We start from the raw sequence: 27,526 nt of genomic DNA, 5'->3' as shown, positions 1-27,526 counted from the left end.
AGGGGCCGCAGCGCTTCCTGGAGTGGCTCGGGGCCGGGAACAGGGCAGGCGTGCAGGGAGCCTGCCCTGGCCCCAGTGAGTGCCGCTGCCACCCCGGAGCTGCTTTAGGTAAGCGGTGCCAGGCCGGAGCCTGAACCCTGCCAGCATTCCACCCCCCATTTCCCTGCCCGGAGCCCCCGGTACACCCCACACCCCTCCTGCATCCCAACCCCTGCCCTGAGCTCCCTGCTGCACCCTGCACCTCTGTGCACCCCAAACACCTGCCCTGAGCCCCCTGTGCACTCCACTCCCCTCCTGCACCCCAACCCCCTTCCCTGAGCCCCTTCATACACCCTGCACCTCTCCTCTGCCCCAATCCCTTGCCCTGAGCCCCTTCCTGCACACCGCACCCCCCCACACACACCCTGCACTCCCTCCCGCACCCCAACCCCCTACCCCAGCCCTGCATACAATTTCCCCATCCAGATGTGGCCCTCGACCCACAAAGTTTGCCCACCCCTGGTTTAAGAACTAAGATTAGAATCTGGGAGTTCCTAGGTAACAGTCCTCCACTCATGCTATAGATAGACTGCCTCTTTGGCCTTGGGCAAATCACTTCAGTGCTCTGTGCCTTGGTTTCTCCACCTGTAAAATGGAGCTAATATACTCTTACCTCACAGGGAGTTGTGAGAATTAATATTTTGTCTGTAAAGAAGTTTTGAAGCTGTGAAGAACTAAAGTAGTGTTGGTGGCTTTTGGTTGTTAGCTGACTTAACTGGGGAGTGTCCCCAACCTAGTCTAGCCACCCTAAATGTGTCTATTCTTTGCCTAAATCAGAGTCTTAGTGTGAATCCTTCTTGTCTATAGATCAAATGACTGAATTCCAGCATCCCCAAAGGACCTAATGTTTGATGGGTTTTTTTCAGAGATGAGGGAAAAGATCCTGCAAACAAGATGAGATTTCAATACAGTTTCCCAAAAGAAAGCGAGAAGCTAAAACGATAGCATTGAGAATAGAAATTGAGATTTGTGGTGGTCAGCTTATCCTAGAGCGGTGACTGGCAGTGCTTCTCAGCTTTCTGGGGAGTTTGTAGGAAGAGAAAATAAGCAACTATGCTTAATGAGGTATGCAAGCAGGAAGCTAATTTCAGGATTTGGAGATGTTTTCCCTGGAGCTGGGGAGAGAGAAAGATGAGGGGAAACTCCAATCACAGCTTCAGAGAGATGGTTCTTGTTGGTGAATATTTTATTGCAATAATTCTATCCCTTTCTCAGGTAACTGGACTCTGCAGCAGTGCATGCTGGGAATGGAATTCTCAGGACGGGACCCCAATGGAAAAAGGGTGATGGGATTGCTCCCAGCAAAAGGGCTGGCTACAGTGGTGGACTCTGACAAGAGGTTTTTGTGGGAGGTGCCAGAGAACTGGTAGGTCTCTTTGTTCTGTTTTTTCCACATGTTGATAAGATTATACCATGCAGTTGCCTGAATGAAACTGAAGTCTCATTTGGGGATGATTACAGGGTGTCTTGTATCAAGTTTCTTGACTGGCCTGTGCTGTTTGCATTCTATACATCAGTTTTCCCACAGACACTGGAGTCATGTACCTTGGTATCTGTCACTATGGTAGCTAAGCACCATTACTGAGCTATAGCAGATTCCTCTCTTTGCCTCTGTCTGCTTCAGTAGCTTGGGTGTATCTACACTGGGGGGAAGGTTTAGTTTTGACTATCTGTTATTGAAAGCTTTGGCCAAAAAGGTGGGACTTGCAGTATGCTCTTAAAACAGTTAAGTAAGCGGGGCTCAGTTTTACCTGCTCTGGTAGGCTGGCTTACAGTTGAAGGCCCTCCACCAAGAATGTTTTGTCTTTGTTGTAATGGCTTCACCCTGGGCACTGCTAGCTGCATTGTGCCAGAAGAGTCTAGCTGTATCTGTGGGTGTGAATAGAGAGAGGTAGTCAGGCCCTAAATTACTAAGGACCTTTTCAAGGAACAAGAGTGGGGCCTTCAGTTGGCAGTGAAGGTTAAGTGGGAGTCAATGCAGACTACACCTGTATTCCCATTAAAGAGGCACAGTGCTGCATTTTCGTACAAATTGGAGAGTCTGTGTGGTCTCCACGCTCCATTCCAGATACAGGGAGTTGCTTCTTCCAGTACTGAAAATTCTTTATTTTCCTTTCTTTAGGACTCTGGCGGAGGCAGCCTCAGTGCCTGTGGTCTATGCCACTGCTTATTACGCTTTGGTTGTTCGAGGTGGTATGAAGAAGGGAGAGAGTGTACTCATTCACTCAGGCTCGGGGGGTGTGGGCCAGGCAGCCATTGCTATTGCGCTGAGCATGGGCTGCCGTGTCTTTGCTACTGTAGGTAAGTAATGAAGTCCCGTTTCTGTGACTCACCTTCTGCACAGTTTCCTACCAGTTTATATTAATCTTGACCCCAGGTTTCTCAGCTGCTGGCCACATGACAAAATCTGCCCCTTTCTCCCTGCCACAAACAAATGCATACACATGCATAAACACCCTTACCTCTGCATGGAGCATCACTATCTTCATTTAACTAGTGTAAATTGAGAGTGACTCCAATGAAGTCACAGTTACAAGGGTATGAGAAGAAAATAAGGCCCTGTATCTTTAGATACAGTAGCTTCTCTGAGATGTGACCAAAGAAAGTGTATGACTTGGTTTGTCCCTCGCTGTAATAAAGCCATTATTAACTTGCTAACAGGAACAAGGCAGTAGCTATAAACCTACCTTTGTCCAGATGATCTCCAGGTGTGAAGTCCCAGAGCTCTGTTACAGGTGTCTGAGAGCTCCTCGGAGTTGCATCCTAGCCCTGTCCTGTTACCAGAGGCTTCAGCAGAAGGCAGTGGAATGTATGAGCCAAGTAGTGCTGGCTGGTGTCTCAGGAAAATAAAATGCTCCTCTGTTGTCAGGTTCTGTTGAGAAACGCGAGTATCTCCAAACAAGATTCCCTCAGCTGGATGCTAACAGCTTTGCCAGCTCCAGAAATACCTCCTTTGAGCAACATGTACTGCGGGTCACCAATGGAAAAGGTGAGTGAAAGGAATAGTGGATGCCAGAAGGGTTGCAGAGTTAGAAAGATCATGGCTAGAACTGGTTGTATAGATAAGGAAAAGTCACTGAGAGTGTCCGATTCTCTGCCAGGAAAGATCATGCTAAATACTGTTACTGCTTTCTTGTAGGGGTCAACCTGGTATTAAACTCCCTGGCAGAAGAAAAGCTCCAGGCCAGTCTCCGTTGCCTTGCTAGACACGGACGCTTCTTGGAAATAGGCAAATATGATCTGTCTAACAACAGCCCACTTGGTAAGATATATGGCATCAGGAAACATCTAGTCTTAGCTAGACTATATCCATATCCCACAATATGAACATTGTCAGAGCTTTCAAAGGTGTGTGTACCAAGCAAAACCATGAACTTTGCAATGATACATTCATCACTGATCATTTATCAATTTTTTCCAACAAGTACCTTCATGAAAACTCCTGTGCTGTGATTTTTGCATGGGAGAAACTCCCCATAAATACGTGTAAAGCTACAAAGTTATCCTTCTTAAAGTCTCTCTTTTTAAAACGAACCTACGCCATAATGCCTACAAAACACTTGACAGTGGTTAGGCCGCTAGTGTGATATGACCACCGCTTATTACACAGTCCTAATTATCTCTGTACAGTGTAGCTCCCCTGTATGTTTGTATCCTTTTACCTCTCATCATTCTATTTGGATTGTAAGCTCTTTAGGGCAGGGACTTTTTATTCATCACATGTTTGTACAGGGCCTACCACAATGAGCCCCAATCAGGGCCCTCTAGGCATTACTGCAATACTAACAATGAAAAACAGGTTTATAACTAGGACAGAGTTGGTGTATATGTGTTAGGTCAAGTCTTAACATCATCCTTAATGGTCTTGAAGATCATTATAAACTGTAAGTAACATGTTAATGAAACTTACCGATGATGATGATAAATTAGGAGGCACTCCAAACACAAGTGAGGACAGGAAAATGATCCAAAGGGACCTAGAGACATTAGAAATATGGCAGAACATAACAATGTGATTCAACTTGGAAAAATGAAGCTAATACATCTGGGGTGAGTGGGAATCAAATGCTGCAACTCCAATGGGAGGGAAAATCCTGGGAAGCTGTAATGCAAAAAGAGACTTGACATAGGTTAGTAATATGATAAGGCAACAAAAAGATGATGAAATTTTGGGATGCATCGCAAAGACATCACAGAGCAAGGAGGTGATGGAGCTGTTGTGTTGATCACACCTGGAATATTTCATTCAGTTCTGGGCATCTCATTGCTACAAAGATAAAGCCAAATTGACTGGATCTCCAAAAACAGCAACTGAAGTGGTCATGGGGCTGTAGGAACTGACGTGAGGAAAAAAGGTCGGTTTAGCTTGGTTAAATGGTTCACAGTGTCCGTGTGTGTCAGGGATGGAACTGAGGATGGAGAGGAGTTACTTAAGGCTGTAGCATAGAGTATACCCACTAGGAAAAGGGAAACCTAGACTAACAGTTCAGAAAAACTTCCTGGTGATGGGTTATATCAGACTGTGGAATAGTTGCTTACAGGAAGTGATGGCAGCCCCATTGCTTGGGTCTTTCTCTTGAAAAGTTTTAAAAGAACTAGAAAGTGTCCAACAGGGAAGAATCCACTGTAGAGCTGGACAGGAAGATTAATAGTGCTTTTACTTCTGTACATTCTATGGTTCAGCTCTCATCAGTTGCTTCTACTCTCAAGATAACTGATCAGCCATTTATAGTTTGTCCTGATGAAATGGTGCTTGTAACTAATATCCTTGCCAGTGACTTGTCTGTGGAGTCTCTGTTGAACTAATCTCTTCTTTGCAGAGCACCTTTGCTCATGTAGTGTTAATTGAGTAGCTCTTAGGGCTTGGCTTCACTACCGGGAGATCAACGCTGATGCAGTGATGTCGATTTAGCGGGTTTAGTGAAGACCCGCTAAATCTATGGCAGAGTGCTCTCTGGTCGACCTTGGTACTCCACCTCTCCGAGAAGAGTAAGACAAGTCTCGACCGGAGAGCATCTCCCGTCAACGCAGTGCAGTCAAGACACCAGGGTAAGTCGACCTAAGCTATGTCGACTCCAGCTACATTATTCATGTAGCTGGAATAGCATAACTTAGGTCAGCTTACCCCGGTAGTGAAGACAAGCCCTTAGAAAAATAACTTGTTTGTTAACTTTTTCCCTGTTGCCTCGTAACTGTTATGCCCTATACTCGTATATCACTGACTAGCATGGAGACAAACAAATGGTTTTGGAAGCAAAGAAATTTAATTTGACAAGTAACTGAGGCAGTATGGTGTGCTAACACTGTTGCTTCCTCTAGGAATGGCTCTTTTCCTGAAGAATGTAGCATTTCATGGAATACTGCTAGATGCCATATTTGAAGAGGGAAACCAGGAGTGGGAGGAAGTGTCAGACCTGCTGAAGATTGGTATAAGAGATGGTGTGGTAAAACCCCTGAGGACTACAATCTTCAACAGAGAGGAGGTAGAAGCTGCCTTCAGGTTCATGGCACAAGGAAAACACATTGGCAAAGTTATGATCAAGGTAATGACACACCTGTAGGCCTTGGCTTCTTTACATCTGTCATCCTGACCCAGGAATCCTGTGTGTATGAACTGCATACAAAAAAACGGGGCATGTGTAGTGAGGTTGAAATTCCCTAACTAGAGCAGCATAGCTGGGAAGGAGAGAAAGAAGGGATCTGTCCATTTAGTGAGGGGAAATAACCCCTTCGCTCACAATATTGCCAACTCAGCCAGTTGATGCATCTAATACTCTAGAGCCCTTGGTTCTGGATCCAAAGAGCTATGACACATTTCCTCTCTTACTTAATTGTTGTTGTCTGACTGTTTGGAAGGTCCATGAGGAAGAGAAGGAATTTCCTGCGAGGGAGACTGAGGCTGTCAGACTCCCTGCCATCGTGCGAACTTCCTGCCCACCTACAAAGTCCTACATCATCACAGGCGGACTAGGTGGCTTTGGGCTGGAATTGGCTCAGTGGCTGGTTGAGAGAGGTGCTCAGAAGCTTGTACTGACCTCTCGTTCTGGCATACGATCTGGTAAGTGGATAACCTAAAATAAGGGGTGGGGAGAATGGAGACCAGGAGTTGTGGTCTCATGATTGTGCCCGTGGTTGATGTTTCAGATTGTAGTCCTCAAATGAAAATTGAGGCACAAAGTAGAGCTCAGTTCCCATGTCCCTCTGATCGTCCAGTTTCCTGGAACGCCACACTGTCCCATCTGGTTTCTTTCCCTCTCCCTTTAAACGTGCTATAGTCTCCAGCAGTCCAAGAGAAATCTCTTCACCTAACCTCCTTTTCCATCTACTACATCATCTCTTGCCTTTCCTTTGCCTTTGAATTTCTTCAGTGGACTTTCTCCTTTTGCTGCCTATGCTGCCTTTGTTAATACATGCACTCATCCTCTCACATATTACATAAAAACAGACATACTGGGTCAGACCAAAAGTCCATCTAGCCCAGTATCCTGTCTTCCAACAGTAGCCAATGCCAGGTGCCCCAGAGGGAATGAACAGGTAATCAACAAGTGGCCCATTCCCAACTTCTGGCAAACAGAGGCTAGGGACACCATCCCTGCCCATCCTGGCTAATAGCTACTGAATTTATCTAGTTCTTTTTTGAACCCTTTTATAGTCTTGGACTTCACAACAGCCTGTGGCAAAAAGTTCCACAGGTGGACTGTGCATTGTGTGAAGAAATACTTCCTTAAACCTGCTGCCTATTAATTTCATTTGGTGACCCCTAGTTCTTGTATTATGAAAAGGAGTAAATAACACTTCCTTATTTACGCCAGTCATGATTTTATAGACCTCAATCATATCCCCGATTAGTCGTCTCTTTTTTCCAAGCTGAAAAGTCCCAGTCTTATTAATCTCTTCTCATATGGAAGCTGCTCCATACCTCTAATAATTTTTGTTGCCCTTTTCCGAACCTTTTCCAATTCCAATATATCTTTTTTTTGAGATGGGGCGACCACATCTGCATGCAGTATTCAAGATGTGGGCATACCATGGATTTATATAGAGGCAACATGATATTTTCTGTCTTATTATCTGTCCCTTTCTTAATGATTCCCAACATTCTGTTCACTTTTTTGACTGCCACTGCTCATTGAGTTTTGTTTTCAGAGAACTATCCACAATGACACCAAGATCTCTTTCCTAAGTGGAAACAGCTAATTTAGACCTCATCGTTTTATATGTATAGTTGGGATTATGTTTTCCAATGTGCATTATTTTGCATTTATCAGCATTGAATTTCATCTGCCATTTGTTGCTCAGTCATCCAGTTTTGTGAGATCCTTTTGTAGTTCTTTCCAGTCTGCCTGGGTCTTAACTATCTTTAGTAATTTTGTATCATCTGCAAATGTTGCCACCTCACTGTTCACCCCTTTTTCCAGATCATTTATGAATATGATGAATAGGACTGGTCCCAGTACAGACCCCTGGGGGACACCACTATTTACCTCTCTCCAATCTGAAAACTGACCATTTATTCCTACCCTTTGTTTCCTGTATTTTAACCAGTTACCAATCCATGAGAGGACCTTCCCTCTTATCCCATGACAGCTTACTTTGCTTAAGAGCCTTTGGTGAGGAACCTTGTCAAAGGCTTTCTGAAAATCTAAGTACACTATATCCACTGGATCACCCTTGCCCACGTGCTTGTTGACCCCCTCAAAGAATTCTAGCCATTGGTGAGGCATGATTTCCCTTTACAAAAACCATGTTGACTCTTTCCCAACAAATTATGTTCATCTATGTGTCTGACAATTTTGTTCTTGACTATAGTTTCAACCAGTTTGTCTGGTACTGAAATCACACTTACTGGCCTGTAGTTGCCAGGATCACCTGTGGAGCTCTTTTTAAAAAATGGCATCACATTAGCTAGCCTCCAGTCATTTGGAACAGAAGCTGATTTAAATGATAGGTTGCAGACTACTGTTAGTAGTTCTGCAGTTTCACATTTGAGTTCCTTCAGAACTGTTGGATGAATACCATTTGGTCCTGGTGACTTATTACTATTCAGTTTATCAATTTGTTCTAAAACCTCCTCTCAATCTTGGACAGTTCCTCAGATTTGTCACCTAAAGAGAATCTCAGGTTTTGGAATCTCTCTCACATCCTCAGCCATGAAGACCCATGCAAAGAATTAATTTAGCTTCTCCACAATGGCCTTATCGTCCTAGAGCGCTCCTTTAGCAGCTTGATTTGTCCTGTGGCCCACTGGTTGTTTAGCAGGAAGCCTGCTTCTGATCTACTTAAAAAGGGTGCCCTGTACAATCTGGCTTCTACCTTTCCACTCTACTGAAACTGCCCTTACTCAAGTCCCCAATGACTCCTTCCTTTACAAAGTCTCCCTGTCCTCCTCCTAGAAATTCTCATCCTCTTAGTTTCAAAGACTCTGCATCTTCCCTCTCCAACCATTGTTCAGGGATAGTGACCCTCAAGCTCTTTGTCTTGTCCCCTCCCGAGAGATCTGTCATTGGTCTTTTTTTCCCTCTAGCTCATAGCCCTGTGTGACATTACCCAATAATTAAATGACTCAGATCTGCCTCACTGCCTCATCCACAATTGTCTTTGACCTATGTTCCTCTGTCCGGACACCAACTCAGGCTCAACATGGGAAAAACTACTACTTTTTCTATTTCCATGGCAAATCCACTATCATGCATGTTCTGCAGGCATGCAAAGCTTGGTGGCATTTGACTCCCCAACTCAGTCCTCCAACTTTGATGTTGCTAACTCCTGCCAACTTCTGCATTCCAAAATCTTATCTATTCCTTTTTATTCCACTGCCTTAAATCTTGTCCAACTTTTCATCTCTCACCTTAGTTACTGCACCCTTTTTCTTGCCTTCCTTTTCCTGATCTGTCCAAAGTGCTACTATGAAAATAATCCACCCTGTCTGCTGATCTGGTCATGTCCATCCCTTCTTCAAATCCCTTCACTGCTGCAGCAAACTTTGTCCCTGCTTTCGAGATCACATATAACTCTGTTCCTGCCTACCTCTCTTCTCATCCTTTGTTCACAACTCCTCCTTCATTTCCTTCTCTCACTGTCCTCTCCGTGTCATCTTTCATATGGCTCCCTCTGCCTATCCAGTAGAACTCTCTACCCCTGGCCTTCATTCCCTCCTTTTCAAAGCCTCGCCTTTATGGGACCTTATCTTATGTCTGCAAAACACCAGACATGTTTCTGGCTCTATATACGGTCAAATCTACAGTCATGGCTAGAGAAAGAGCACACACTGTTACCAGTGGGTCCAGACCTGAAACATGGAAGAGCTTTCATGCAAAGACCACAGTGAACGTCACTAGATTCTTTTTCAGGGAGCTTATTTCATGTGAGCTATGGCTACACTATACCACAAGAAAAGCATTCCACATTTTAAATACCATCTCCATCCAACATGCTCAGCATTTAAAAGAGGGAGTATTGTCTTCATCTTAAAGATAGGGATACAGGAGCACCAAGTTACGTGTCTTAGGTCACATCGTGAACTGATGGCAGTTGGGGAAAAGAACTCTGAATCTGTCGTCTGTCTAACCATTAGTGAACACTGAATCAGTCTGCAACCACAAGACAAAGTTCTAATGCTTTAGTTTAAATGTTGCTGTTTGTCTTAGGGCAAGTATGAACTGAGTACATAACTGAGAAGTGCAGGAAGCGGAGCTTCACCAGGGCATAGTGTGTCTGGAATAATGAATCTCAAACGAGACTCTTTTTTTGCAGGTTACCAAGCTAAACGAGTCAGAGGGTGGAAGGAGATGGGAGTCCAGGTCCTGGTGTCCACCAGTGATGTTGGCACTTTAGAAGGAACACAGCACTTGATAGAAGAAGCTTCACAGCTTGGACCAGTTGGGGGCATCTTCAACTTGGCGATGGTGAGTGTCAAAGGACAGAGCACCTGCAAAAGTGCTTTCTGCATTGATCATATGGGGCCAAGTCACCAGGGGGACAGCTCAGGCAACCTTTTTGTTTTTCAAAGTGCAGTTGGCCTGGATAGGCTTGGTAACATGAAGTTGTTCTTTCACTTCCTCAGTCTGGTCTCTTGTTCCCCAGGCTAGTAGCACTACAGAGACAGTATGTTCAGCTCCTAGTGACCCTTGGGGCCCAAAAAAGGCCTATCCGGCACTTTCTAGTTAAGGAAGACCATCGCAGTAGGAGTCCTGGAGAGACCAGGACAACATGAAGACTTCTTGTTGAGGCTGGTTGGGCCTTACCATCTTCAGCTAAGAGATTCTCTTGTTCTTAATATTTCAGCTTAAACATGTAAAAAGTACATGGTATTCCCTTTCTGTGCCTCTCCAGCATCTCTGTACAGAGCATCAGAGGGGTAGCCGTGTTAGTCTGGATCTGTAAAAAGCAACAGAGTCCTATGGCACCTTATAGACTAACAGATGTATTGGAGCATAAGCTTTCGTGGGCGAATACCCACTTCGTCAGACGCATGTAATGGAAATTTCCAGAGGCAGGTATAAATATGCAGGCAAGAATCAGTCTAGAGATAATGAGGTTAGTTCAATCAGGGAGGATGAGGCCCTCTTCTGTACAGAGGAACATTCAGAACACACGTTTCTGGGAGCTCTTGGCTGGGTCTCTTGTTCCAGAACTTAATGGAGAATCTGTTTGTACATATTTTTGAGGTTGAAATTGCAGCATGGTTAGACTCTCCCTGAGCAGAGACTGGAGAGATGTTGACGTTGCTGCTTCTGTCTCCTGCAGGTCCTTAAAGATGCTATGCTAGAGAATCAGTCTCCAGAATTCTTCCATGATGTCAGCAAACCCAAGTATGCAGGCACCCTTCATCTAGACTGGTAGGTGTCATAGGAGGGATAAATGTGGGGTGCTTAAATGGGGCTGGAGGCCCAAAACATTCAGAAAAGTCTCAACTTGTTACTGTCACAAGAGAGAGGACCGATCCTTTTTAAAACAAGTTGTTAATTAGTATCATTTTCTTCTATTCTTTTCCTAGGATGAGTCGTGAAAAGTGTCCAGACCTGGATTATTTTGTTGCTTTCTCCTCTATAAGCTGTGGAAGAGGAAATGTTGGGCAGAGTAACTATGGTTTTGCCAACTCTACCATGGAGCGCATCTGTGAGCAGCGACGGCATGATGGGCTCCCAGGTAACAATGCAGGGCCTCTTCTACAGATAATGCCCACTCCATCAACAACCAGAAGAAAATGAATTCCAAGATAGCTCATACACTTCTCTGGAGCAAGCATGAATGCTCAGAGCTCCCTCCTCGTTCTCTGGCTCATGCACACGCGCGCACACTCCCTTTGTACTTTGGATTGTCAATCAGCATAGAATCATAGAAATGTAGGACTGGAAGAGTCCTTGATGGGTCATCTAGATCTAACCTCTGCACTGAGACAGGATTAAATATTATCTGGACCATTCCTGACAGGTGTTTGTCTAACCTGTTCTTAAACCTCCAATGATGGGGATTCCACAACCTCACTACGTAATTTATTCCAGTGCTTAACTGCTGTTACAGTTAAATCTCCCTTGCTCCAATTGAAGCCTAGTACTTGAAGACTGTTATGTCCCTCTTCAGTCTTTTCTTCTCCAGACTAAACCAACCCAAATTTTGGAATCTTTTTTTCTCATAGATCTAGACTTTTAATCAGTTTTGTTACACTCCTCTGGACTTTCTCCAATTTGTCCACATATTTCCCAAAGTCTGGTACCCAGAACTGGACACAGTACTCCATCTGAGGCCTAATGAGTGCAGTGTAGAGTGGAAGAATTACTACTTGTGTCTGGCTTACAACACCTGCTAATACATCCCAGAATGATGTTCGTTTTTTTCCCTACAGTATTACATTGTTGACTCATATTTAGTTTGTTAACCACAATAACTCCCCAATCCCTTTTAACAGTACTCTTTCTTCATCATTTTCCATTTGTGTTCTGTGCAATTGATTATTCCTTCCTAAGTGTAGTACATTGCTTATATTGAATTTCATCCTATTTCTTTCAGGCCATTTTCCCAGTTTTTCACGATCATTTTGAATTTTAATCCTGTCCTCCAAAGCGCTTGCAACTACTCCCATCTTGGTATCATCCACAGCGTTTATAAGCATACTCTCTATGCCATTATCTAAATCATTGATGAAGATATTGAATAGAACCAGATGCAGGACAAATACTTTTGGGACACACTCCATATGCCCTTACAGCTTGACTGTGAACCATTTATAACTATGCTGGACCTTAAAGCAGGTTCATCTAGGCAATCTTTCCCAAGTTTTGTTTATGAGAAGATCATGTAAGACCATACCAAAAGCCTTACTAAAGTCAAGATATACCACATCTACTGATGTCCTCTTATGCACAAGGAGTTGTCAAAGAAGGATATTAGGTTGATTTGACATGATTTGTTGATGACAAATCCATTTTGACTGTTACTTTTCACCTTATCTTCTAGGTACTTACAAATGGATTTTTTTGTTTTGTTTTGCTCCATTATCTTTCCTGGTTCTCAAGTTAAGCTGATTGGTGTATAATTCCCTGGGTTGTCGATATTCCCCCTTTATAGGTCATCACTATATTTGCCATTTTCTAGCCCTCTGGGATCTCTCCCATTCTCCATGAATTCCAGAAGATAATCGCTAATGGCTCAGAGTTCTCTTCAGACAGTTACATCGTAGAATACTTAAGGATCTCATCTGGCCCTGCTGACTTGATGATGTCTAACTTGTATAAGTAATTCTTAACTTCTTCTTTCCCTCTTTTAGTCTCAGATCCTATCCCATTTACCCTGATGTTCACTATGTTAGTCGTCCGATCACTGCTAACCTTTTTTGATGACAACTGAAACAAAAAAGACATTTATTATTTCAGACATTGCTACATTTTCTGTCATTGTTTTTCCTTCCTCATTGAGGAATGGACCTACCTTGTCCTCATTGCCCTCTTGCTTCTAATGTATTTTGTAAAATATTTCTTTGTTACGCTTTATGTCCTTAGCTAGTTTAATCTCGTTTTGTGCCCTGGCCTTTCTAATTCTTTCTTCATGGTTGTGTGTGGGTTTTTTTTGGTGGTTGTTGTTTTTTTTGTTTGTTTGTTTGGTTTTTTTTTATATTTGTCCTTTGTAATTTGACTTAGCTTCCACTTCTTGTAATGACTTATGAGTTTTAGGATGTTGAAGATCTTCAGTTTAAGCCAGGGTTGTCTCTTACAATACTTCCTCTTTCCTATGCATTGGAATAGTTTGCTCTTGTGCTCTCAGTAATGTCTCTTTGAAAACTGCCAACTCTTCTGAACCTTTTTCCCCACTCCCCCCTGACTTGCTTCCCATGGGACCTTACCCAAGCTGCCTTCCACCTTCAAATTCTAAATCCGTTCCTCCCTATTTGTCAGAATCAAATCTAGAACAGCCTTTTTCCCCCCAATTGCTTTCTCCACCCTCTGCAACAAAAAAGTTGTCTCCAATGAATTCCAATAGCTTGTTGGACAATATGTGCCTTTCTGTATTATTTTCCCTGCAGATATCTAGGTAGTTGAAGTCCCCACCACCACCAAGTCCTGTGCTTTGGATGATTTCTTAGTTTCTGGGTTTTTTTTTAAAAAAAAAACCTCATCCACCTCTTCTTCCTGGTTAGACATTCTATAATAGATCCCTATCATGACATCATCCATGCTTTTTACCCCTTTTATCCTTACCCAGAGGCTTTCAACAGGTCTGCCTCCCACTTCTATTTCAACCTTCGTGCAAGTGTATCTATCTTTGATATACAAGGGAACAACTTCTCCTTTTTTTTCCCCTGCCTGTCCTTCCTGGACAAACTGTACACTTCTATACCAATATACCAATAGTCATGAATTATCCCACCAAGTCTCTGCAATGCCAATTATGTCATAACTGTGGTTGTTCACTGGAATTTCTAGTTCTTCCCGTTTTATTCCCCATACTTCTGTGATGTTCATTAGACTTTCCCCTCTATATTCCTGCTTGTCCTGCCTTTGTGCCTGCTACGATTGCCCACATTCCTCCCAGATTCTGACCCTTCACCCAGATTTTCAAGTGAATGAAGACACCTGCTCTGTTTTCTTTAGCTTTTCCCCTATCCCTGCTGCCATGTGCTCCAGTTAGTAATTTAATGTGTTCTCTCTCCTACCTTCTTTCGCAGGCCTGGCCGTGCAGTGGGGCGCCATTGGGGATGTCGGTGTTGTCTTGGAGACAATGGGCAGTAACGACACTGTGGTTGGTGGAACGCTTCCCCAGCGACTCAGCTCATGCCTGGAAGTTCTGGACCACTTCCTGAATCAGCCTCATCCTGTCATGTCTAGTTTTGTTCTGGCAGAGAAGGTCTCAGTGAAGAGTGAAGGAAGCAGCCAGCGGGACCTTGTGGAGGCTGTTGCCCACATCCTGGGTAAATTAGATCATTAATAATTACAAACATTCTGTGATCAGAATTCTAGAAGCCACAACTTACTCTAGAATCTGCTATAGAAAGTATTGGTACCAGCCACTGTCTGAAGGGAATTGTATGCAAGAGTGCAGCCTGCTCTGGTCCAAAACCATCTATTGACTCTCCAGAAGTATCTTTATCTTTGTTACACAGCTGTGGGAGTGTTGCTTGTATCACTATTTTTATAGCACTGTGCATGTGCACAGAACTTCACAATAGGAAAAATGCACAAATTGAAGGCTAGACCTTAGATTCCAAGACTTCACAGTACCGAGATGCATACAGATACAGTAGCAGCACAGGCAGTGGTCAGAGCTGACCTCACAGAACAGGTAGTGTTGTTGGGGGTTTTTTTTTTTTTTGGTTTTTTTTTGGGGGGTGGGGTTTAGAGGTAAATAATTAGGGGGAGGGAGGTCTGGGGATGCCCGGGCCACCCAGGAACATTAGTCCCAGCTGGGGGTGGGGAGGAGAAGAGGATGGAGACTGAGTTCCCCCTCCCCCTTCCCTGCATGGAGCAGCCAGGGCTGGGTCAGATCAAGCCCCAGAAACTTCCCCTGGCTGCAGGAACCTATCTGTGTGTATGTTGGGGTGGGGGGCTCGGTGGGATGGTTCCAGCAGGGAGATGGGGGGCAGCAGGTTGGTGCGGGGGGAGGGAGGGGGCCAGGTGCATGGAGGTTGGGTGGAGGGGGGAGCAGCCCCCTGCGCGCACACACAACTGAGCCCCTTCTGTATCAGAAGCCCCCTGAACCATCCCCCAAATCCCCACCCTGCTAAGCCTCATCCCCTGCATCAGAAGCCCCACCCCATACCTGGACCCCCACCCTACTGAGCCCCAACCAGCTGCACCCTGACCCCCACACCAAGCCCCACTTTCTCCCCCAACTGAGCCCTAACCACCTTCACCTCACCCCCTCCCCATTGCAGAGTCCCATTCCCCCTGCACCCAGAACCCTGCACTGAGTCCCTGTGCACCCAGATTCCCCCGTCCACCGAGCTGTCCATACACAGATTGTGCCATGTAGAACCCTGGTAGTCTTGGGGGAATTCTGCATTGAAACATTAAAAAAATTAAAATTCTGCAAAGTTCTGCATGTTTTAATTGTCAAAATAACACAAACACAATAATATCACACCATTTTCAATTATTTTGGTAATTTTATTTCAAAATACTTGTCAGCAAATAATTGAAAATGATGTGATTATAGTGTGGTGTTTTGACAAATAAAATTTGCAGAATTTTAAAATATTGTGTGCAGAATATTTAATCTTTTTTGGCACAGAATTTATTTTTTTTTATTTATTTTAATTTTTGGTGCAAAATTCCCTCAGGCATAACACAGGGAGCAGGATTTGGTGTAGGAGGAAATGAGGTCAGAGATATAGGCAGGAGTATCTATGAAAAGCCTTAACAGTGAGGGGGTGAGAGGCTTGAACTGAATGCAGAAGAGTAGTCATCCATGCAAAAATTCAAGGGAGAGGGAACATGGTTGGAGAGGAAGATCTCTGTGACAGACCGAAAGGGAGAACAATGGAGTTGAGTCAGGGGAGGCCAGAGAGAAGGAAGATCAGACCAGTTTGATCCATGGGGAGAGGTTTTACATTAGAGTATTTAGGGTGATAGGAGGAATTAGCAAGAGTCCAGATGCCCAAGAGGAAGATGACACCAAGGTTATAATTATGCAAGATTTGGAGGAAGAGGTAGTGATATTGGCAGTGGGGGAGGGAAAGATTTAGAGTTCAGCATCTCATTTCAACTCTCTGATGCCTTGTTTCTCTGTATCCTGATTTTTCATTAACTGATCTTTAATGATCTGCATAACTAATTGATTCGCTATTTATTTTGCTTTATCATCTTGTTAGGATGCCAATCACATTCACCCTGTGCTGCCTTGTTCCATCATCTTCTGTCCAATCTTTCCATCTTTTTATTATTGTAGTAGGACTGAGGAGCCCGTCATGGACCAGGACCCCATTGTTCTAGGTGCTGAACAAACACAGAATAAAAACAGTCCCTGCCCCTGAGAAATTACAATCTAAGTATAAGGCAAGAGACTGTAAATGAATGCAGACAGACCAACACGGGGTATAAGGAATTAATAAGGTAGTGTTGGTCAGCATGATAGGCATTGGTCTCAGTACACCAGCAGTCTTACCCATCTCCACCTTTTTCCTCTTCCCTCTACCGCCTGGCTCTCAAAGGAACCTGAATCTCACCATCTGACATGGTACTTCTACCACTCCACTTTTGTATGCCAAACTCCCAGTTCTCTTGCATATGCTACATTCAGCATCATCCATAAAGGATTATAATAGGAATGTTGGACTCTTCTTCCTCCTTCTGCTCCCAGTCTGTTTAACTTGTAATTTCTTCTGCATTGTCTACAACTAAATCTAAAATATTTCTGTTCTCCTTTCCATAACCTCTGATAACCTGTCTTTCTGTCCATTCTTGGACTGCAAGCTCCTCAGGACAGGAACTCTCCCTCCTTAAACATCTGTTTGGAAAACCTCTACTCCATGCTATTCTATTTAGGTTCTTATGGTGCCCTCATTGGTGTATCTGAGCACCTTCCAGTAGTGCATTAAGTGCTATGATTAACTTCTGTTGAGCAGTTTGATCTCTCTTATCCTCTCTACAAGGGGAGAATTTTGTGTGCACTGTAGTGTTTTGGTAGGATTTTTTTTAAATGTCCATGCTGCTCTGTTTATATTACAGAAGGCAAATCAAAGAAGTGTGCCTTGCACATGGAGTGGAAGGGAGTGAGGTTTGTGATTGTCCTTAGCTCTTATAGGAGTTTGTTTCCCAAGTCTGACTGGGTCCTGAAAAAGCTCTGTTTCCTGCACAGGTGAGCTTTATTCTTGTAGTCAAAAGTTCCACTGTGCCTGAGGAGTAGAATTGTCACCACAACCACCTTCATGGAACTTTAGGCAATCTTTTAGGTATGCTGGGTCCAGGCAATTGACCACCTTGAAGATAAGCACTGAGACCTTAAACTTATTCTATGGGAAGTCAATGTAGAGAGTGGAAGACAAGATCTGATGGGCTCATGGTAACCTATGTTTCTGAGGTTATTTATTAACTGGAGCTTCCTAAGGGATGACTGCTTCATACCCAGTTATTGCATTGCTGTAGTCCAGACAGGAGCTGGCAAAGGTGTGTATAAAAGAGGCACGGTCATCATCCACCAGGATGGGATGGAGTCCTCTATCCAACTGGAGGTGGTAGAAACCATTATTTGCAGATGCTGCTGTGCAAGACTAGCATCTGTTAGGATTCCAGGAGCACTCCTAAACTACGGACTGAAGTGACCAATTGTGGGTGTGTGCCTTTAACCAAAAGAAACTGCATGGTGGCTGTGAACTCTTCAAAGTTTTTCCTCTGGCTTGCTTGGATTCACCTTCAGACTGCTGTTTTTATCTATGAGCTGATTTCATCCAAGCACCAGGTCATCTAGGTGATACAGTATTGTCATATGTGGTGAAGGATAAGAAGAGATACATATCCATTTGCACATTGCTGGCATGAGTCCATGTTGACTGACCAGTTTACTTAGTGGCTGCACATAATATATTGAATAGAACTGGAAAGAGAATTGATACTTGTGGAGTCCTACTGTGTGCAAATGTGCCTAAATGTAAATGTATACATCTAGGAACAAATAGTGGGAAGTCAGCCGAATGTGAGCTGCCATTGTCACGCTGTGGATAAAAGAGCTAATCTGATCCTGGGGTGCATAAATTGGGATTTCTAGTAGGAGTAGCACGGTTATTTTATCTCTTTATTTGGCACTGGTGCGACCACTGCTGGAATATGGTGTCCAGTTCCGGTGCCCACAATTCAAGAAGAATGTTGGTAAATTGGAGAGGGTTCAGAGAAGAGCCATGAGCATAATTAAAGGATTAGAAAACATGCCTTATAGTGATAAACTAAAATAGCTCAATCTATTTAGCTTAACAAAGAGAAGGTTAAAGGGTGACTTGAGAGGTCAGTAAGTATCTATATGGGGGAACAAATATTTAATAACGGGCTATTCATTCTAGCAGAGAAAACTATAACACAGTCCACTGTCTGGAAGTTTAAAGCTAGACATTTTCAGAATAGAAATAAGGTGTACATTTTCAACGGTGAGAGTAATTAACCAGTACAATTTACCAAGGTTTGTGGTAGATTCTCCATCATGATTCTGGGAAAGTCCTCTGGCCTGTGTTATAAGGAGGTCAGACTACATGATCCAATGATCCCCTCCTGGTCTTGGAATCTGTGAATGCTCAGCAGTGTTGAATGTTGTAAAAAAGGTTCATGAGGATGAGAATGGGTGTCTGCCCTCTGCCATTGACAGCAGAATGATGTCCATCCGTGCCACTAAAGTGGTTTCAGTCCCATGTCTTAGTCTGAATCCAGATTATGCTGGGTCTAGGATATTAGGGTCAATTCGATGAGCTTGAAGTTGGCCTTTGGCTATTGTTTCTATGAGCTTGCCCAGGAACGCAGTGTTTGATACTGGATGCTACTGATAGATCTATGGTGGCTTGCACTGTTATGTAAATTGACAACTAATCCAAACACCAGGTCCAGGGTGTGACCCAGCTATGGGGAATGGACTGGAGGTGACTTGTGAAAATTCTAGGGAGCCACTGAGGAGCATGGCCGCCCAGAAGGGGGGGGGGGCAAGTGGGGCACTCCTTTACTCACTCCAGGGCCCCCGGAAAACTCTCGCAGGGCCCAGGCTCCCTGAGCTTCTTCCACTCCGGGTCTTCGGTGGTGGGGGGTCCTTCCGCCCGCCGAAGCGGGACCCGCTGCCCCCGAAGTGCCGGGTCTTGCTTTGGCAGTAATTCAGCGGCAGGGGGCTGCCCAAGAAGTGAGGCTTGAGAGAGAAGGTCATGAGTACAGTGGATGGAGCCCTGGAATATGCTAAACGGGGGAAAGAGGAGAAGGAGAAGAGAATTTGCAGCAAGATATTGAAGGAGCAGGGTCCTTTGGACATTCACAGAACTTTCTACAATTCTGACTGGACTCTTTCTGCCCTGTGCTGATTGGCTGTTTGCTCCATCCTCCTCCCCCCCCCATCTCTTCACCTCAGCTTCATTCCACATCTGCTCCTCACCCACTCTTCCTCTCCCTTTTCTTCTCATTTAGCTGATCTCGTAAGTAAAACTACAAATTAATAATAATTAAAAATTGTGGCACCAACATGACATTATTCATTCTGCTGGTGTGTTAGGATAGGGGATGGGATATGTGTCTATCTCGTCTTTTTAGTTTGAGTTCGGAGAAGGGGTCATCTGCTGCTCTCTTTTTGTGTGGTGCCTAGCACAGTGGGATCCTACTCTTGCTTGGCCTTTAGGCACTACCATAATACCCATGTTCAATAATAATTGCAGGAACAGTCCAAAAGGTAGAAGGACATCAGTCTGTTTTTCAAACATCTGGTTCTTTTCATCAGGTGTCCGTGACGTGAGCAGTTTGAATGCTGAGAGCTCTCTGGCAGATCTAGGCTTGGACTCCCTGATGGGAGTGGAAGTGCGTCAGACTCTGGAGAGGGACTATGATCTTGTCATGACTATGAGAGAGATTCGACTGCTTACAATTAATAAACTGCGAGAACTTTCCTCCAAGTCTGGAACAGCAGAGGGTACGTCATCTGAATTTGGCCTTGGTGGGGACAATGGTCACAAAAATAGCCATTGGGGTCCATATACATTTAAAATAATAAACAGACTCCCATGCTGTCCCTTTCAATATGTAATGGTGAGAGCCTCTTAGTGACAGGTGATGGAATGGGGCCTGGTGTGAACTGATCGTATTGTAAGTAACAAGTGAGCATAGCACTGCCACTTAGAGCTGTGCTGCCCCAGTGGATTGGTCCAGCCAGTTATTGGCAGGGGGCAGGGAAGTCCCTAAGAGAAGACCCAAGGCCAGGAGAAAGAAGCTTATTTTGTCTTCCATCTCCATTTCTCTGCTGCCTGATCACCAGCACAGCTCAGACAGCTCTCCAGGTGCCCCCTAGATAGCATCAGCAATGTGGATGCAGAGAGCTAGCATCAGGTAGCCTGAGCCTGAACCTGAACTAGCCTTTAGCAGCAGTATCAGTGTGGACAGGGAAATCCAAAGCCAGGCTTGTGGGGGAAGAGGTAGTGTCCTTTCTAAATTTAAATTAAAAAAAAAATTAAAAGTTAATGATTTGAGAGCCTTCCTTGTGACCTGAGCCATTTAAAAAAAAAAAATTCCAGGAAAAAAAAATAGCTGACAAGGAGGTGTAGGTGACTGTAAAACAGCAGCTCTGCTCCACGAGTCCCCCTTCCTCAAGGCACTGGCAGAACATCCCCTCTGAGGCACCAAGCCTGAATTTCTATATGGATTACACTCACTGCCATTTAATGATCTAGTGAGCAAGAGGGCTAGTCCAGACGAGCCTTTGCTTCTCTGTGGGCTATGCTGCCTGTCCCACTAATCTGACCCCGAGTGTAACTGGCTTCTCCTGATGTGCTTTCCTTTAAAGAACTGAAACCATCCCTTCTGATGAAAGCTGGCCAGGCTGAGCACCCTCAATTGGACTTGAACAACCTGCTGGTAAATCCAGAAGGGCCAACAATCACCCGGCTCAATGAGGTACAGAGCACAGAACGCCCTCTTTTCCTCATTCACCCCATCGAAGGATCCATCACAGTTTTCCACACACTTGCCTCCAGACTCAGTATGCCCAGCTATGGACTCCAGTGCACAAAAGGTATCTGTATCCTTATTCATCTCGACTCTCTAAACCTCACTTGGTAGCTTTCATCATTGCACAGAGGGCTTAGTTTCTGACCTCTGCACGCAGAGCTCCAAGCTTCAGTGACCCATGACTGAGTCCACTTAGAAAAGTCACAAACATCCCCAGTTAAATGGGAAAGAGAAATATCAGTGTAAATAGAAGATGCTTGAATGTGGAAGTGTGTTCTCATGCAGGGGGGTCCGTATGCCAGAGTGATGGACAAGACTCTGCTCATCACTGATGCTGCTGGGGCACAATTACTTGTTTGGTTAGAAATAGAGATTTAACCCTTGTCATAATCTATATAGAAATACACTTTTAAAAGCAGTTGAGTGTTTCTAATGGAGTCATTACTAAGCTGGTAGAGATGTAACTTCATCTCTTACTCTGATTTCAACCTGTTCCTAACTCCAATATTTGCTTCCTCTTTCTAGCTGCTCCCCTGGACAGTATACAGAGCCTGGCAGCCTATTACATTGACTGTATAAAGCAGGTGCAGCCTGAGGGACCCTATCGCATTGCAGGATACTCCTTTGGAGCCTGTGTAGCCTTTGAAATGTGCTCCCAGCTGCAAGCTCAGCAGAACCCCTCCCATTCACTCAACAGCCTCTTCCTGTTCGATGGGTCCCACTCCTACGTGGCAGCATACACTCAGGTAAGAGATTCCAGGGGAATCTTCAGAGATCATCCTGTCTCTCACCAATGTTAATGATTTGAGAGCCTTCCTTGTGACCTGAGCCATTTAAAAAAAAAAAAATCCAGGAAAAAAAATAGCTGACAAGGAGGTGTAGGTGACTGTAAAACAGCAGCTCTGCTCCATGAGCTGACTAGGATGCAAGTGCTGATTCAGATGTCCTATAATAAATGGTGGAATTAGCCTGTTTGTTTCAAGTTACTGAAGCTTCCAACATGTTCCTGTGCTGCAAGCAAGGGTCCTAACCTGGCTAGGCCTCCTAGCACCCCCATATCCTCCCTTCTGGCTGGCATAAAGCTCTCTAAAGGACCCCAAAACTAGAAAATACTGGTCAGTCCCCCAGTAACATCCACGTGGAGATCACTTGTACTCTTTGTGTGGTTTCTGGGTTTGTTGTCCTGTTTGGATTCTCCTAAGCTTTTCAGTCACTTGCTGTCAAGTACAGGGCACTGTACTATGGTATCTTATCTAGTGAGCAAGAAAGAGCTTCCCTTTTTGTATTAGTGACACTTTCTCTCTCCCAGAGCTACCGAGCCAAGTTGACCCCAGGAAATGAGGCTGAGGCAGAGACTGAAGCGTTGTGTGCCTTCATTCAGCAGTTCACAAGCACTGAATACAATAAGGTAATGTTCCTCCCGTTATTATAGCTACAGGGAAATGCCTCTTGCACACAAGAAGAAGCTGGTAGCTGCACCTCACTTAGAAGTAAATTGTTCTTTACTGTCTACAGTTGCTGGAGACTCTTCTGCCTCTGCAAGACCTGGAAGCTCGTGTCAATGCTGCTGTGGATCTGATAACGCTGAGCCACAAAAACATCAATCGGGAAACTCTCAGTTTTGCTGCTGCTTCCTTTTACTACAAACTGAAGGCTGCTGACAAGTATGTGCCGGAGTCCAAGTATCATGGGAATGTAACGCTACTGAGGGCAAAGACCCACAACGAGTATGAAGAAGGCCTGGGTGGAGATTACAAGCTCTCAGAGGTTAGTTTAAGGAACAGCTCCAGGTATGAAGCTGCACTTTCCTAGTTGGGGGGCAGGAAGGAAGTGGCAGGAAGCCATATTCTTGCCCTCGCCAAAAAATATTGGCTTTGGGGGATAATAATTTTGCAACTCTCTTCCTGAAAACTGAAGAGTCCCCAGAAAACAACATGAAGAGGAGGCTGCACAGTTCTAGGCCAGTGTCAGTCTCAAAGGAGGCTGAGGTCCAGGAGAAGTTCTCACTCCAATTTTGAAGCAATTTCTTAACAGCAACCTACAGTTGTTTCTACTGCTAATTCTTATAGCTCCCAAAATGCATTCTGTGCTCTGAAGAGCTACTAGTCTGCAAACAAGTCAGTACGGGGAGGGTTGAAGCAGAGACAACTTAAAACAGTCTTTGCTTTTTAACCTTTGTGCACTCATTTTTTAAAATTATTCCCTCTTGATATAACATAAGACAGCAGGAAGGGGAAGAGAATTTATTGATCTTCTTTTAAAATAATCTTCCTCCTTCCTTTCCTCATTATAGCCCAGATGCTCTTCCCTTTTGGAACTTCTCATTTATTCCCCTTCCCACCAAGCGTTGTGTGATATGATTTTTATCATGCACTTAAGAAAAGTTAATTGCGTGTGTTCCCACCCACCAAGAGACTATCCTTAAAATTGCCATCTTTCTGAAAGTGTTTACATTCCCAACACAACCAACTACACCAGCTTATTCCTTGCTGTGATGGGGAAAATGGATCCACTTCTACTGGGGCCCAAGGTAGAGGTCCTGGCCCCCTATGGCCTGCCCTCAACAGTGCATACATTGAAGCATTGAAATGAAAAGGTCATAGAGTCAGAACAGAGAATGGAACATGTGTCAGAAGCAAGAGACCTTCAACCTTACCCTTCTGTCTCAGACTTTCATGTCTTATAGCTAAGGTAGCAAGAATGTGGAACTAAAATGCTTTAGAATTCTGGATATAAAATTTTCTTTTGTCTTTTTGCCACGTGTAGGTCTGTGAGGGGAAAGTATCTGTCCATGTCATTGAAGGGGATCACCGTACCTTCTTGGAGGGAGCTGGTGTTGAGTCAATTATTGGGATCATCCACAGTTCACTAGCAGAGCCCCGGGTCAGCGTCCGAGAGGGTTAGTCCCTTTCTGCTCACCTTCTATCACTGGCGAAGAGAATTCCAGCAATATATCCCTTGTTACGACAGACCCCAAGGAACTCTTCTTGTAATCCAACATCCCATCTGCTCTGCAATCAGGTCTAGGAAGTCCTGCTGATGGATGTCTCTCTCCAGTGTTGTGACACACTCACTCTACACTGCTACATGGACCTACATCCATGGCTACTTCCTACCCCTTTGGCAGCATGAAAAACAAACTTAGGAGTAGACTTTTCTTGTGCTATGTATCATTTTGTTGTCTTAACAGTATTCCAAAGGATAAGTGATAGCACTTATTAACTAAGCCCAGTTAGCAAGGAGGGGAGCTGCAGCTGATTTTGGAGACATCTGTTGATCTGTGAAGAATCAGTCTGTAGTTAAGTTGGATAGAATTCCATTGAGGCTCTTGTAACTCTTTTTTATTTGAAATAGTTTGCGTATTTATTGCATCAACTTCCCAGTTTTAATTTATCATTAATTTAAAGAAAACAAAACATAGTTTGGAAGTTTTTATTCCTTCTACCAGGTGAAGTTGCCAATTTTGTTAAACCAAAATGCATCTTTGCAGCAGTCTCTCCCCTCCTTGCTTCACGAAGAGAGAGAGGAGGGTCAGGGAGGGTCTCAAGATGCTGCTGTGCTAGGCACCTTAAGTAACTTGGGTTGATATACTTGTACAGCTGACCATAGGCACATACCAAGTGTGGGCTGCACAGGGCCCTGTACTGGGGTCTCTGCAACTTCAGGCCCCTCTTCCAGAATACACCTACCACTTCACCTTGTTTCTGACCCACCATTAGCCTCTCCATTCAACCATACACACTTTGAAAAAATTAACTCTGAGACTTTCACCCTCCCTAGTTCCTCATGACTCCCTGCTCTCCCAGAACCAAAGCTCTGCAGTGGTTATAGCTGTCTGCCTAACACCCCTGCATATCTTATTTAGCACCAGGCCTGGCTAAGCCTAGGGCCATCCTTGTGTGCACTCATCCTCTCCTCACTGAGACTGGAAATCCTACACGTTAGCCAAGTAATCAGTTCAGTGGCAAATTATTTTAAAAGATTTGATACCTTTTTAAAAGACATTTACACTTTAGAATCCAACACGCCTTTTTCTTGCTTTTCCTACGCTGGACCTGTCTTTAGGAAAACCAGTGAATTCATGCTGTACCTATGATACAGAGGAAACATGGGGAGAAAACATCATCAACTAGATTGGAGCCGTTGTGCCTCTCAGAACTGCATTATATATAATCCAGCTCGCCCACTAGATTATTTTGTCAGTATTGGCACAGTCCAATGACAGGAGTGTCCCTGACTGCAACAGGTTCTGAGGTAGGGGCTCGGTTGGTTAAACCACCCTCTGTGGATGGCAGCTGAGTAACTGGTTTTAGTTTAATAAAATATTTGTGTGGAAATTTGAAATGCAAACACAGTGTTGACTTAAAACATTTCCAAGTCAGTCTTGTTCTGTTTTTTCATTTTTTACATGCCTTTGGTAAAAATGCTGCTCTAGAGAGTGTCCTTTCCTCGTTGGCTCTCCTAAAATTAAATGAGAATTGATCTCTGGCTGGATGGCTTTTCTTTCTCTCTCCTCTTCCTCCCTCCGCCTCCTTATTTGTCAGTCATCCTGAATCTTCCATTTCTTGGTATAAAAATCCCTCCAAAACTTCTGCTGGCAAATATTGTTGGAAGGCTGTAAAGATGATGCATTTGGTATTTTGGAACATTGAAACCTGTAGCCATGATCTTAGTACCTCAGACAGGTGTAACCAAACTAAGAGTGGGCATTGGACACAAAAGTCCTAATCTTAGCTCTGACTCTGTGTTGGATAAATCATTAACCTCCCTGCCTCAGTTTCCCCATCTGCAAAATGGGGCTTATAGTACCTGTTTCATAGGTCTGTTAAGATTTATTAGACAATGTGTAAATCATTTCGTCCATGCAAAATGCTGTTAAGTATTACTGTCAGAGGGGTGTGTGTGTGTGTGTGTAATTGCAATTGCCACGGCCCTGACCCTACACTGAAAAGGAGAGGTGGGTCAATCACATAGTCACCTGTGTGTGACTAAAACACCATATTTCTGAGCGCCATTCTTGAAAATCCAGGCACTAGGCAAGAAGTAAAACACAAAATGAAAGAGAAATTTGCAGTGATAAATGTTTCAAAATTATTGGCAGTTGCAATGATCCAGGGGAGGAGGGAATTCTCAATGACATGGCCTGTACTGAAGATCTGGAAGAAGGAAGGTGACAAAACTGAATTAACTTCGCAAACAGTGCTGAATTAACAGGGGTCTGAGCTGACGGAAAGTGCTGCTATTGTACAGTGGCAATTTAAATGAATAGTTCTGAATAAGTGGACAAGGCTAGAGCTAATTCCATTCCAATAGTTAAAGCAGAAGGTGTGTGCTAATTATTTCTAAAGTGACATAAATGTGCATGGCCTCTCACAGACTGCTTGCAGCTACTGATTTAGTAGTAAGTACATCAGGAATGACCTATCAAACAATGGCACACATGATCTTGAAGGAGAGAAATGGAAGTTTTTGTATTTGTTATCCCAAAACGGTATTTTTTTCACGTCTAAACTTCACCTGCAGCTATATAACCCATTATCTTATTGGCTGCTGAATATAGTCTGCCAAAAATAACTTAATAGGCTTATATTGCCTAATGGTTCTCAATGAGCTATTGTGACAGATATATGGCTCTTGTATTTTATTTGTGCAGAATCAAGCACTATTGTTACACTTGCTTCTTTGAGAGAGGAAATTTCTGCCAGAGCCAAGTCTCCAAGTGGAGAGTGACATTAAACTCTCAAAAGAGAAGTTAATTGGATTCCAGTGCTTTCTCCCTGTACTATTGTGTGGACCCAGGAAGTGCAAGGTTCGGGAGTCAGAACCGTTGGCTGGTTATCAGGACTACCTGGAGAACAGTGCAATAGTTAAGGCTGTGGCAGCTGGAAAAATTTGCTACTGAAACCAGCTATGAACTTCCCCCTTTTCTCTAGCACATGGGGGGTGGGGGGAGTTTCTGAGCTGGCCTACCTGGATACTATCACAACTGCCATGGTCTGTGGAACTGTATCTGAAGAAGATAGAGGGGGAAAAGCCACTATTGCAAATAATCATTGCTGAAAATAACCATCAGCAAATCTTACCCAATGAGTATTTCAACTATGAGCCAAAGTCATGTGCTGGGGGAGGAGGAAAGGGACTGAAAGATAGTTTAGTGAGAACACATTGCAACAGAATTTATTTGTTGCTGTGAAATTTGGTCATTGTGCCAGGAGCCCAGGTATAGAGAGAAAAAGAGAGGGCTATCACCTGGTACTTAGGGTGAAATGGGACAGTGTGGGAGGGAGAGGTTCCCAAGAGATGCTGAAAGAGCAGCTAGAGAAGTAAAATGAAACAACTGTTTCAGCAATTCAAAGAAGGGAGAGTATAGAGCAAGCATG

The 27,526-nt window shown here is 44.1% G+C and overlaps 1 protein-coding gene across 1 annotated transcript in view; it reads left to right on the top strand.

The window, feature by feature from the left end:
- FASN (fatty acid synthase) overlaps positions 1–25,640 on the top strand; it is a 68,153-nt gene extending 42,513 nt beyond the window's left edge. Inside the window, exons 28-43 of the mRNA XM_039501396.1 lie at positions 1,255–1,405; positions 2,162–2,340; positions 2,909–3,028; positions 3,179–3,301; positions 5,359–5,582; positions 5,896–6,097; positions 9,793–9,944; positions 10,786–10,877; positions 11,036–11,187; positions 14,201–14,443; positions 19,927–20,115; positions 20,983–21,210; positions 21,672–21,892; positions 22,456–22,554; positions 22,662–22,913; positions 23,913–25,640. Coding sequence (XP_039357330.1) covers positions 1,255–1,405; positions 2,162–2,340; positions 2,909–3,028; positions 3,179–3,301; positions 5,359–5,582; positions 5,896–6,097; positions 9,793–9,944; positions 10,786–10,877; positions 11,036–11,187; positions 14,201–14,443; positions 19,927–20,115; positions 20,983–21,210; positions 21,672–21,892; positions 22,456–22,554; positions 22,662–22,913; positions 23,913–24,050 — 2,765 coding nt within the window. The 3' untranslated portion in view covers positions 24,051–25,640. The remainder of the gene's footprint in view (positions 1–1,254; positions 1,406–2,161; positions 2,341–2,908; positions 3,029–3,178; positions 3,302–5,358; positions 5,583–5,895; positions 6,098–9,792; positions 9,945–10,785; positions 10,878–11,035; positions 11,188–14,200; positions 14,444–19,926; positions 20,116–20,982; positions 21,211–21,671; positions 21,893–22,455; positions 22,555–22,661; positions 22,914–23,912) is intronic.
- The last annotated feature ends 1,886 nt before the right edge of the window (positions 25,641–27,526 follow it).

Source organism: Mauremys reevesii, linkage group 15 (assembly GCF_016161935.1).
Source record: "Mauremys reevesii isolate NIE-2019 linkage group 15, ASM1616193v1, whole genome shotgun sequence".
Lineage (NCBI taxonomy): Eukaryota > Metazoa > Chordata > Testudines > Geoemydidae > Mauremys > Mauremys reevesii.
The sequence above is the reverse complement of the archived record's forward strand: the minus strand, read 5'-3'. Positions and strand labels throughout refer to the sequence as shown.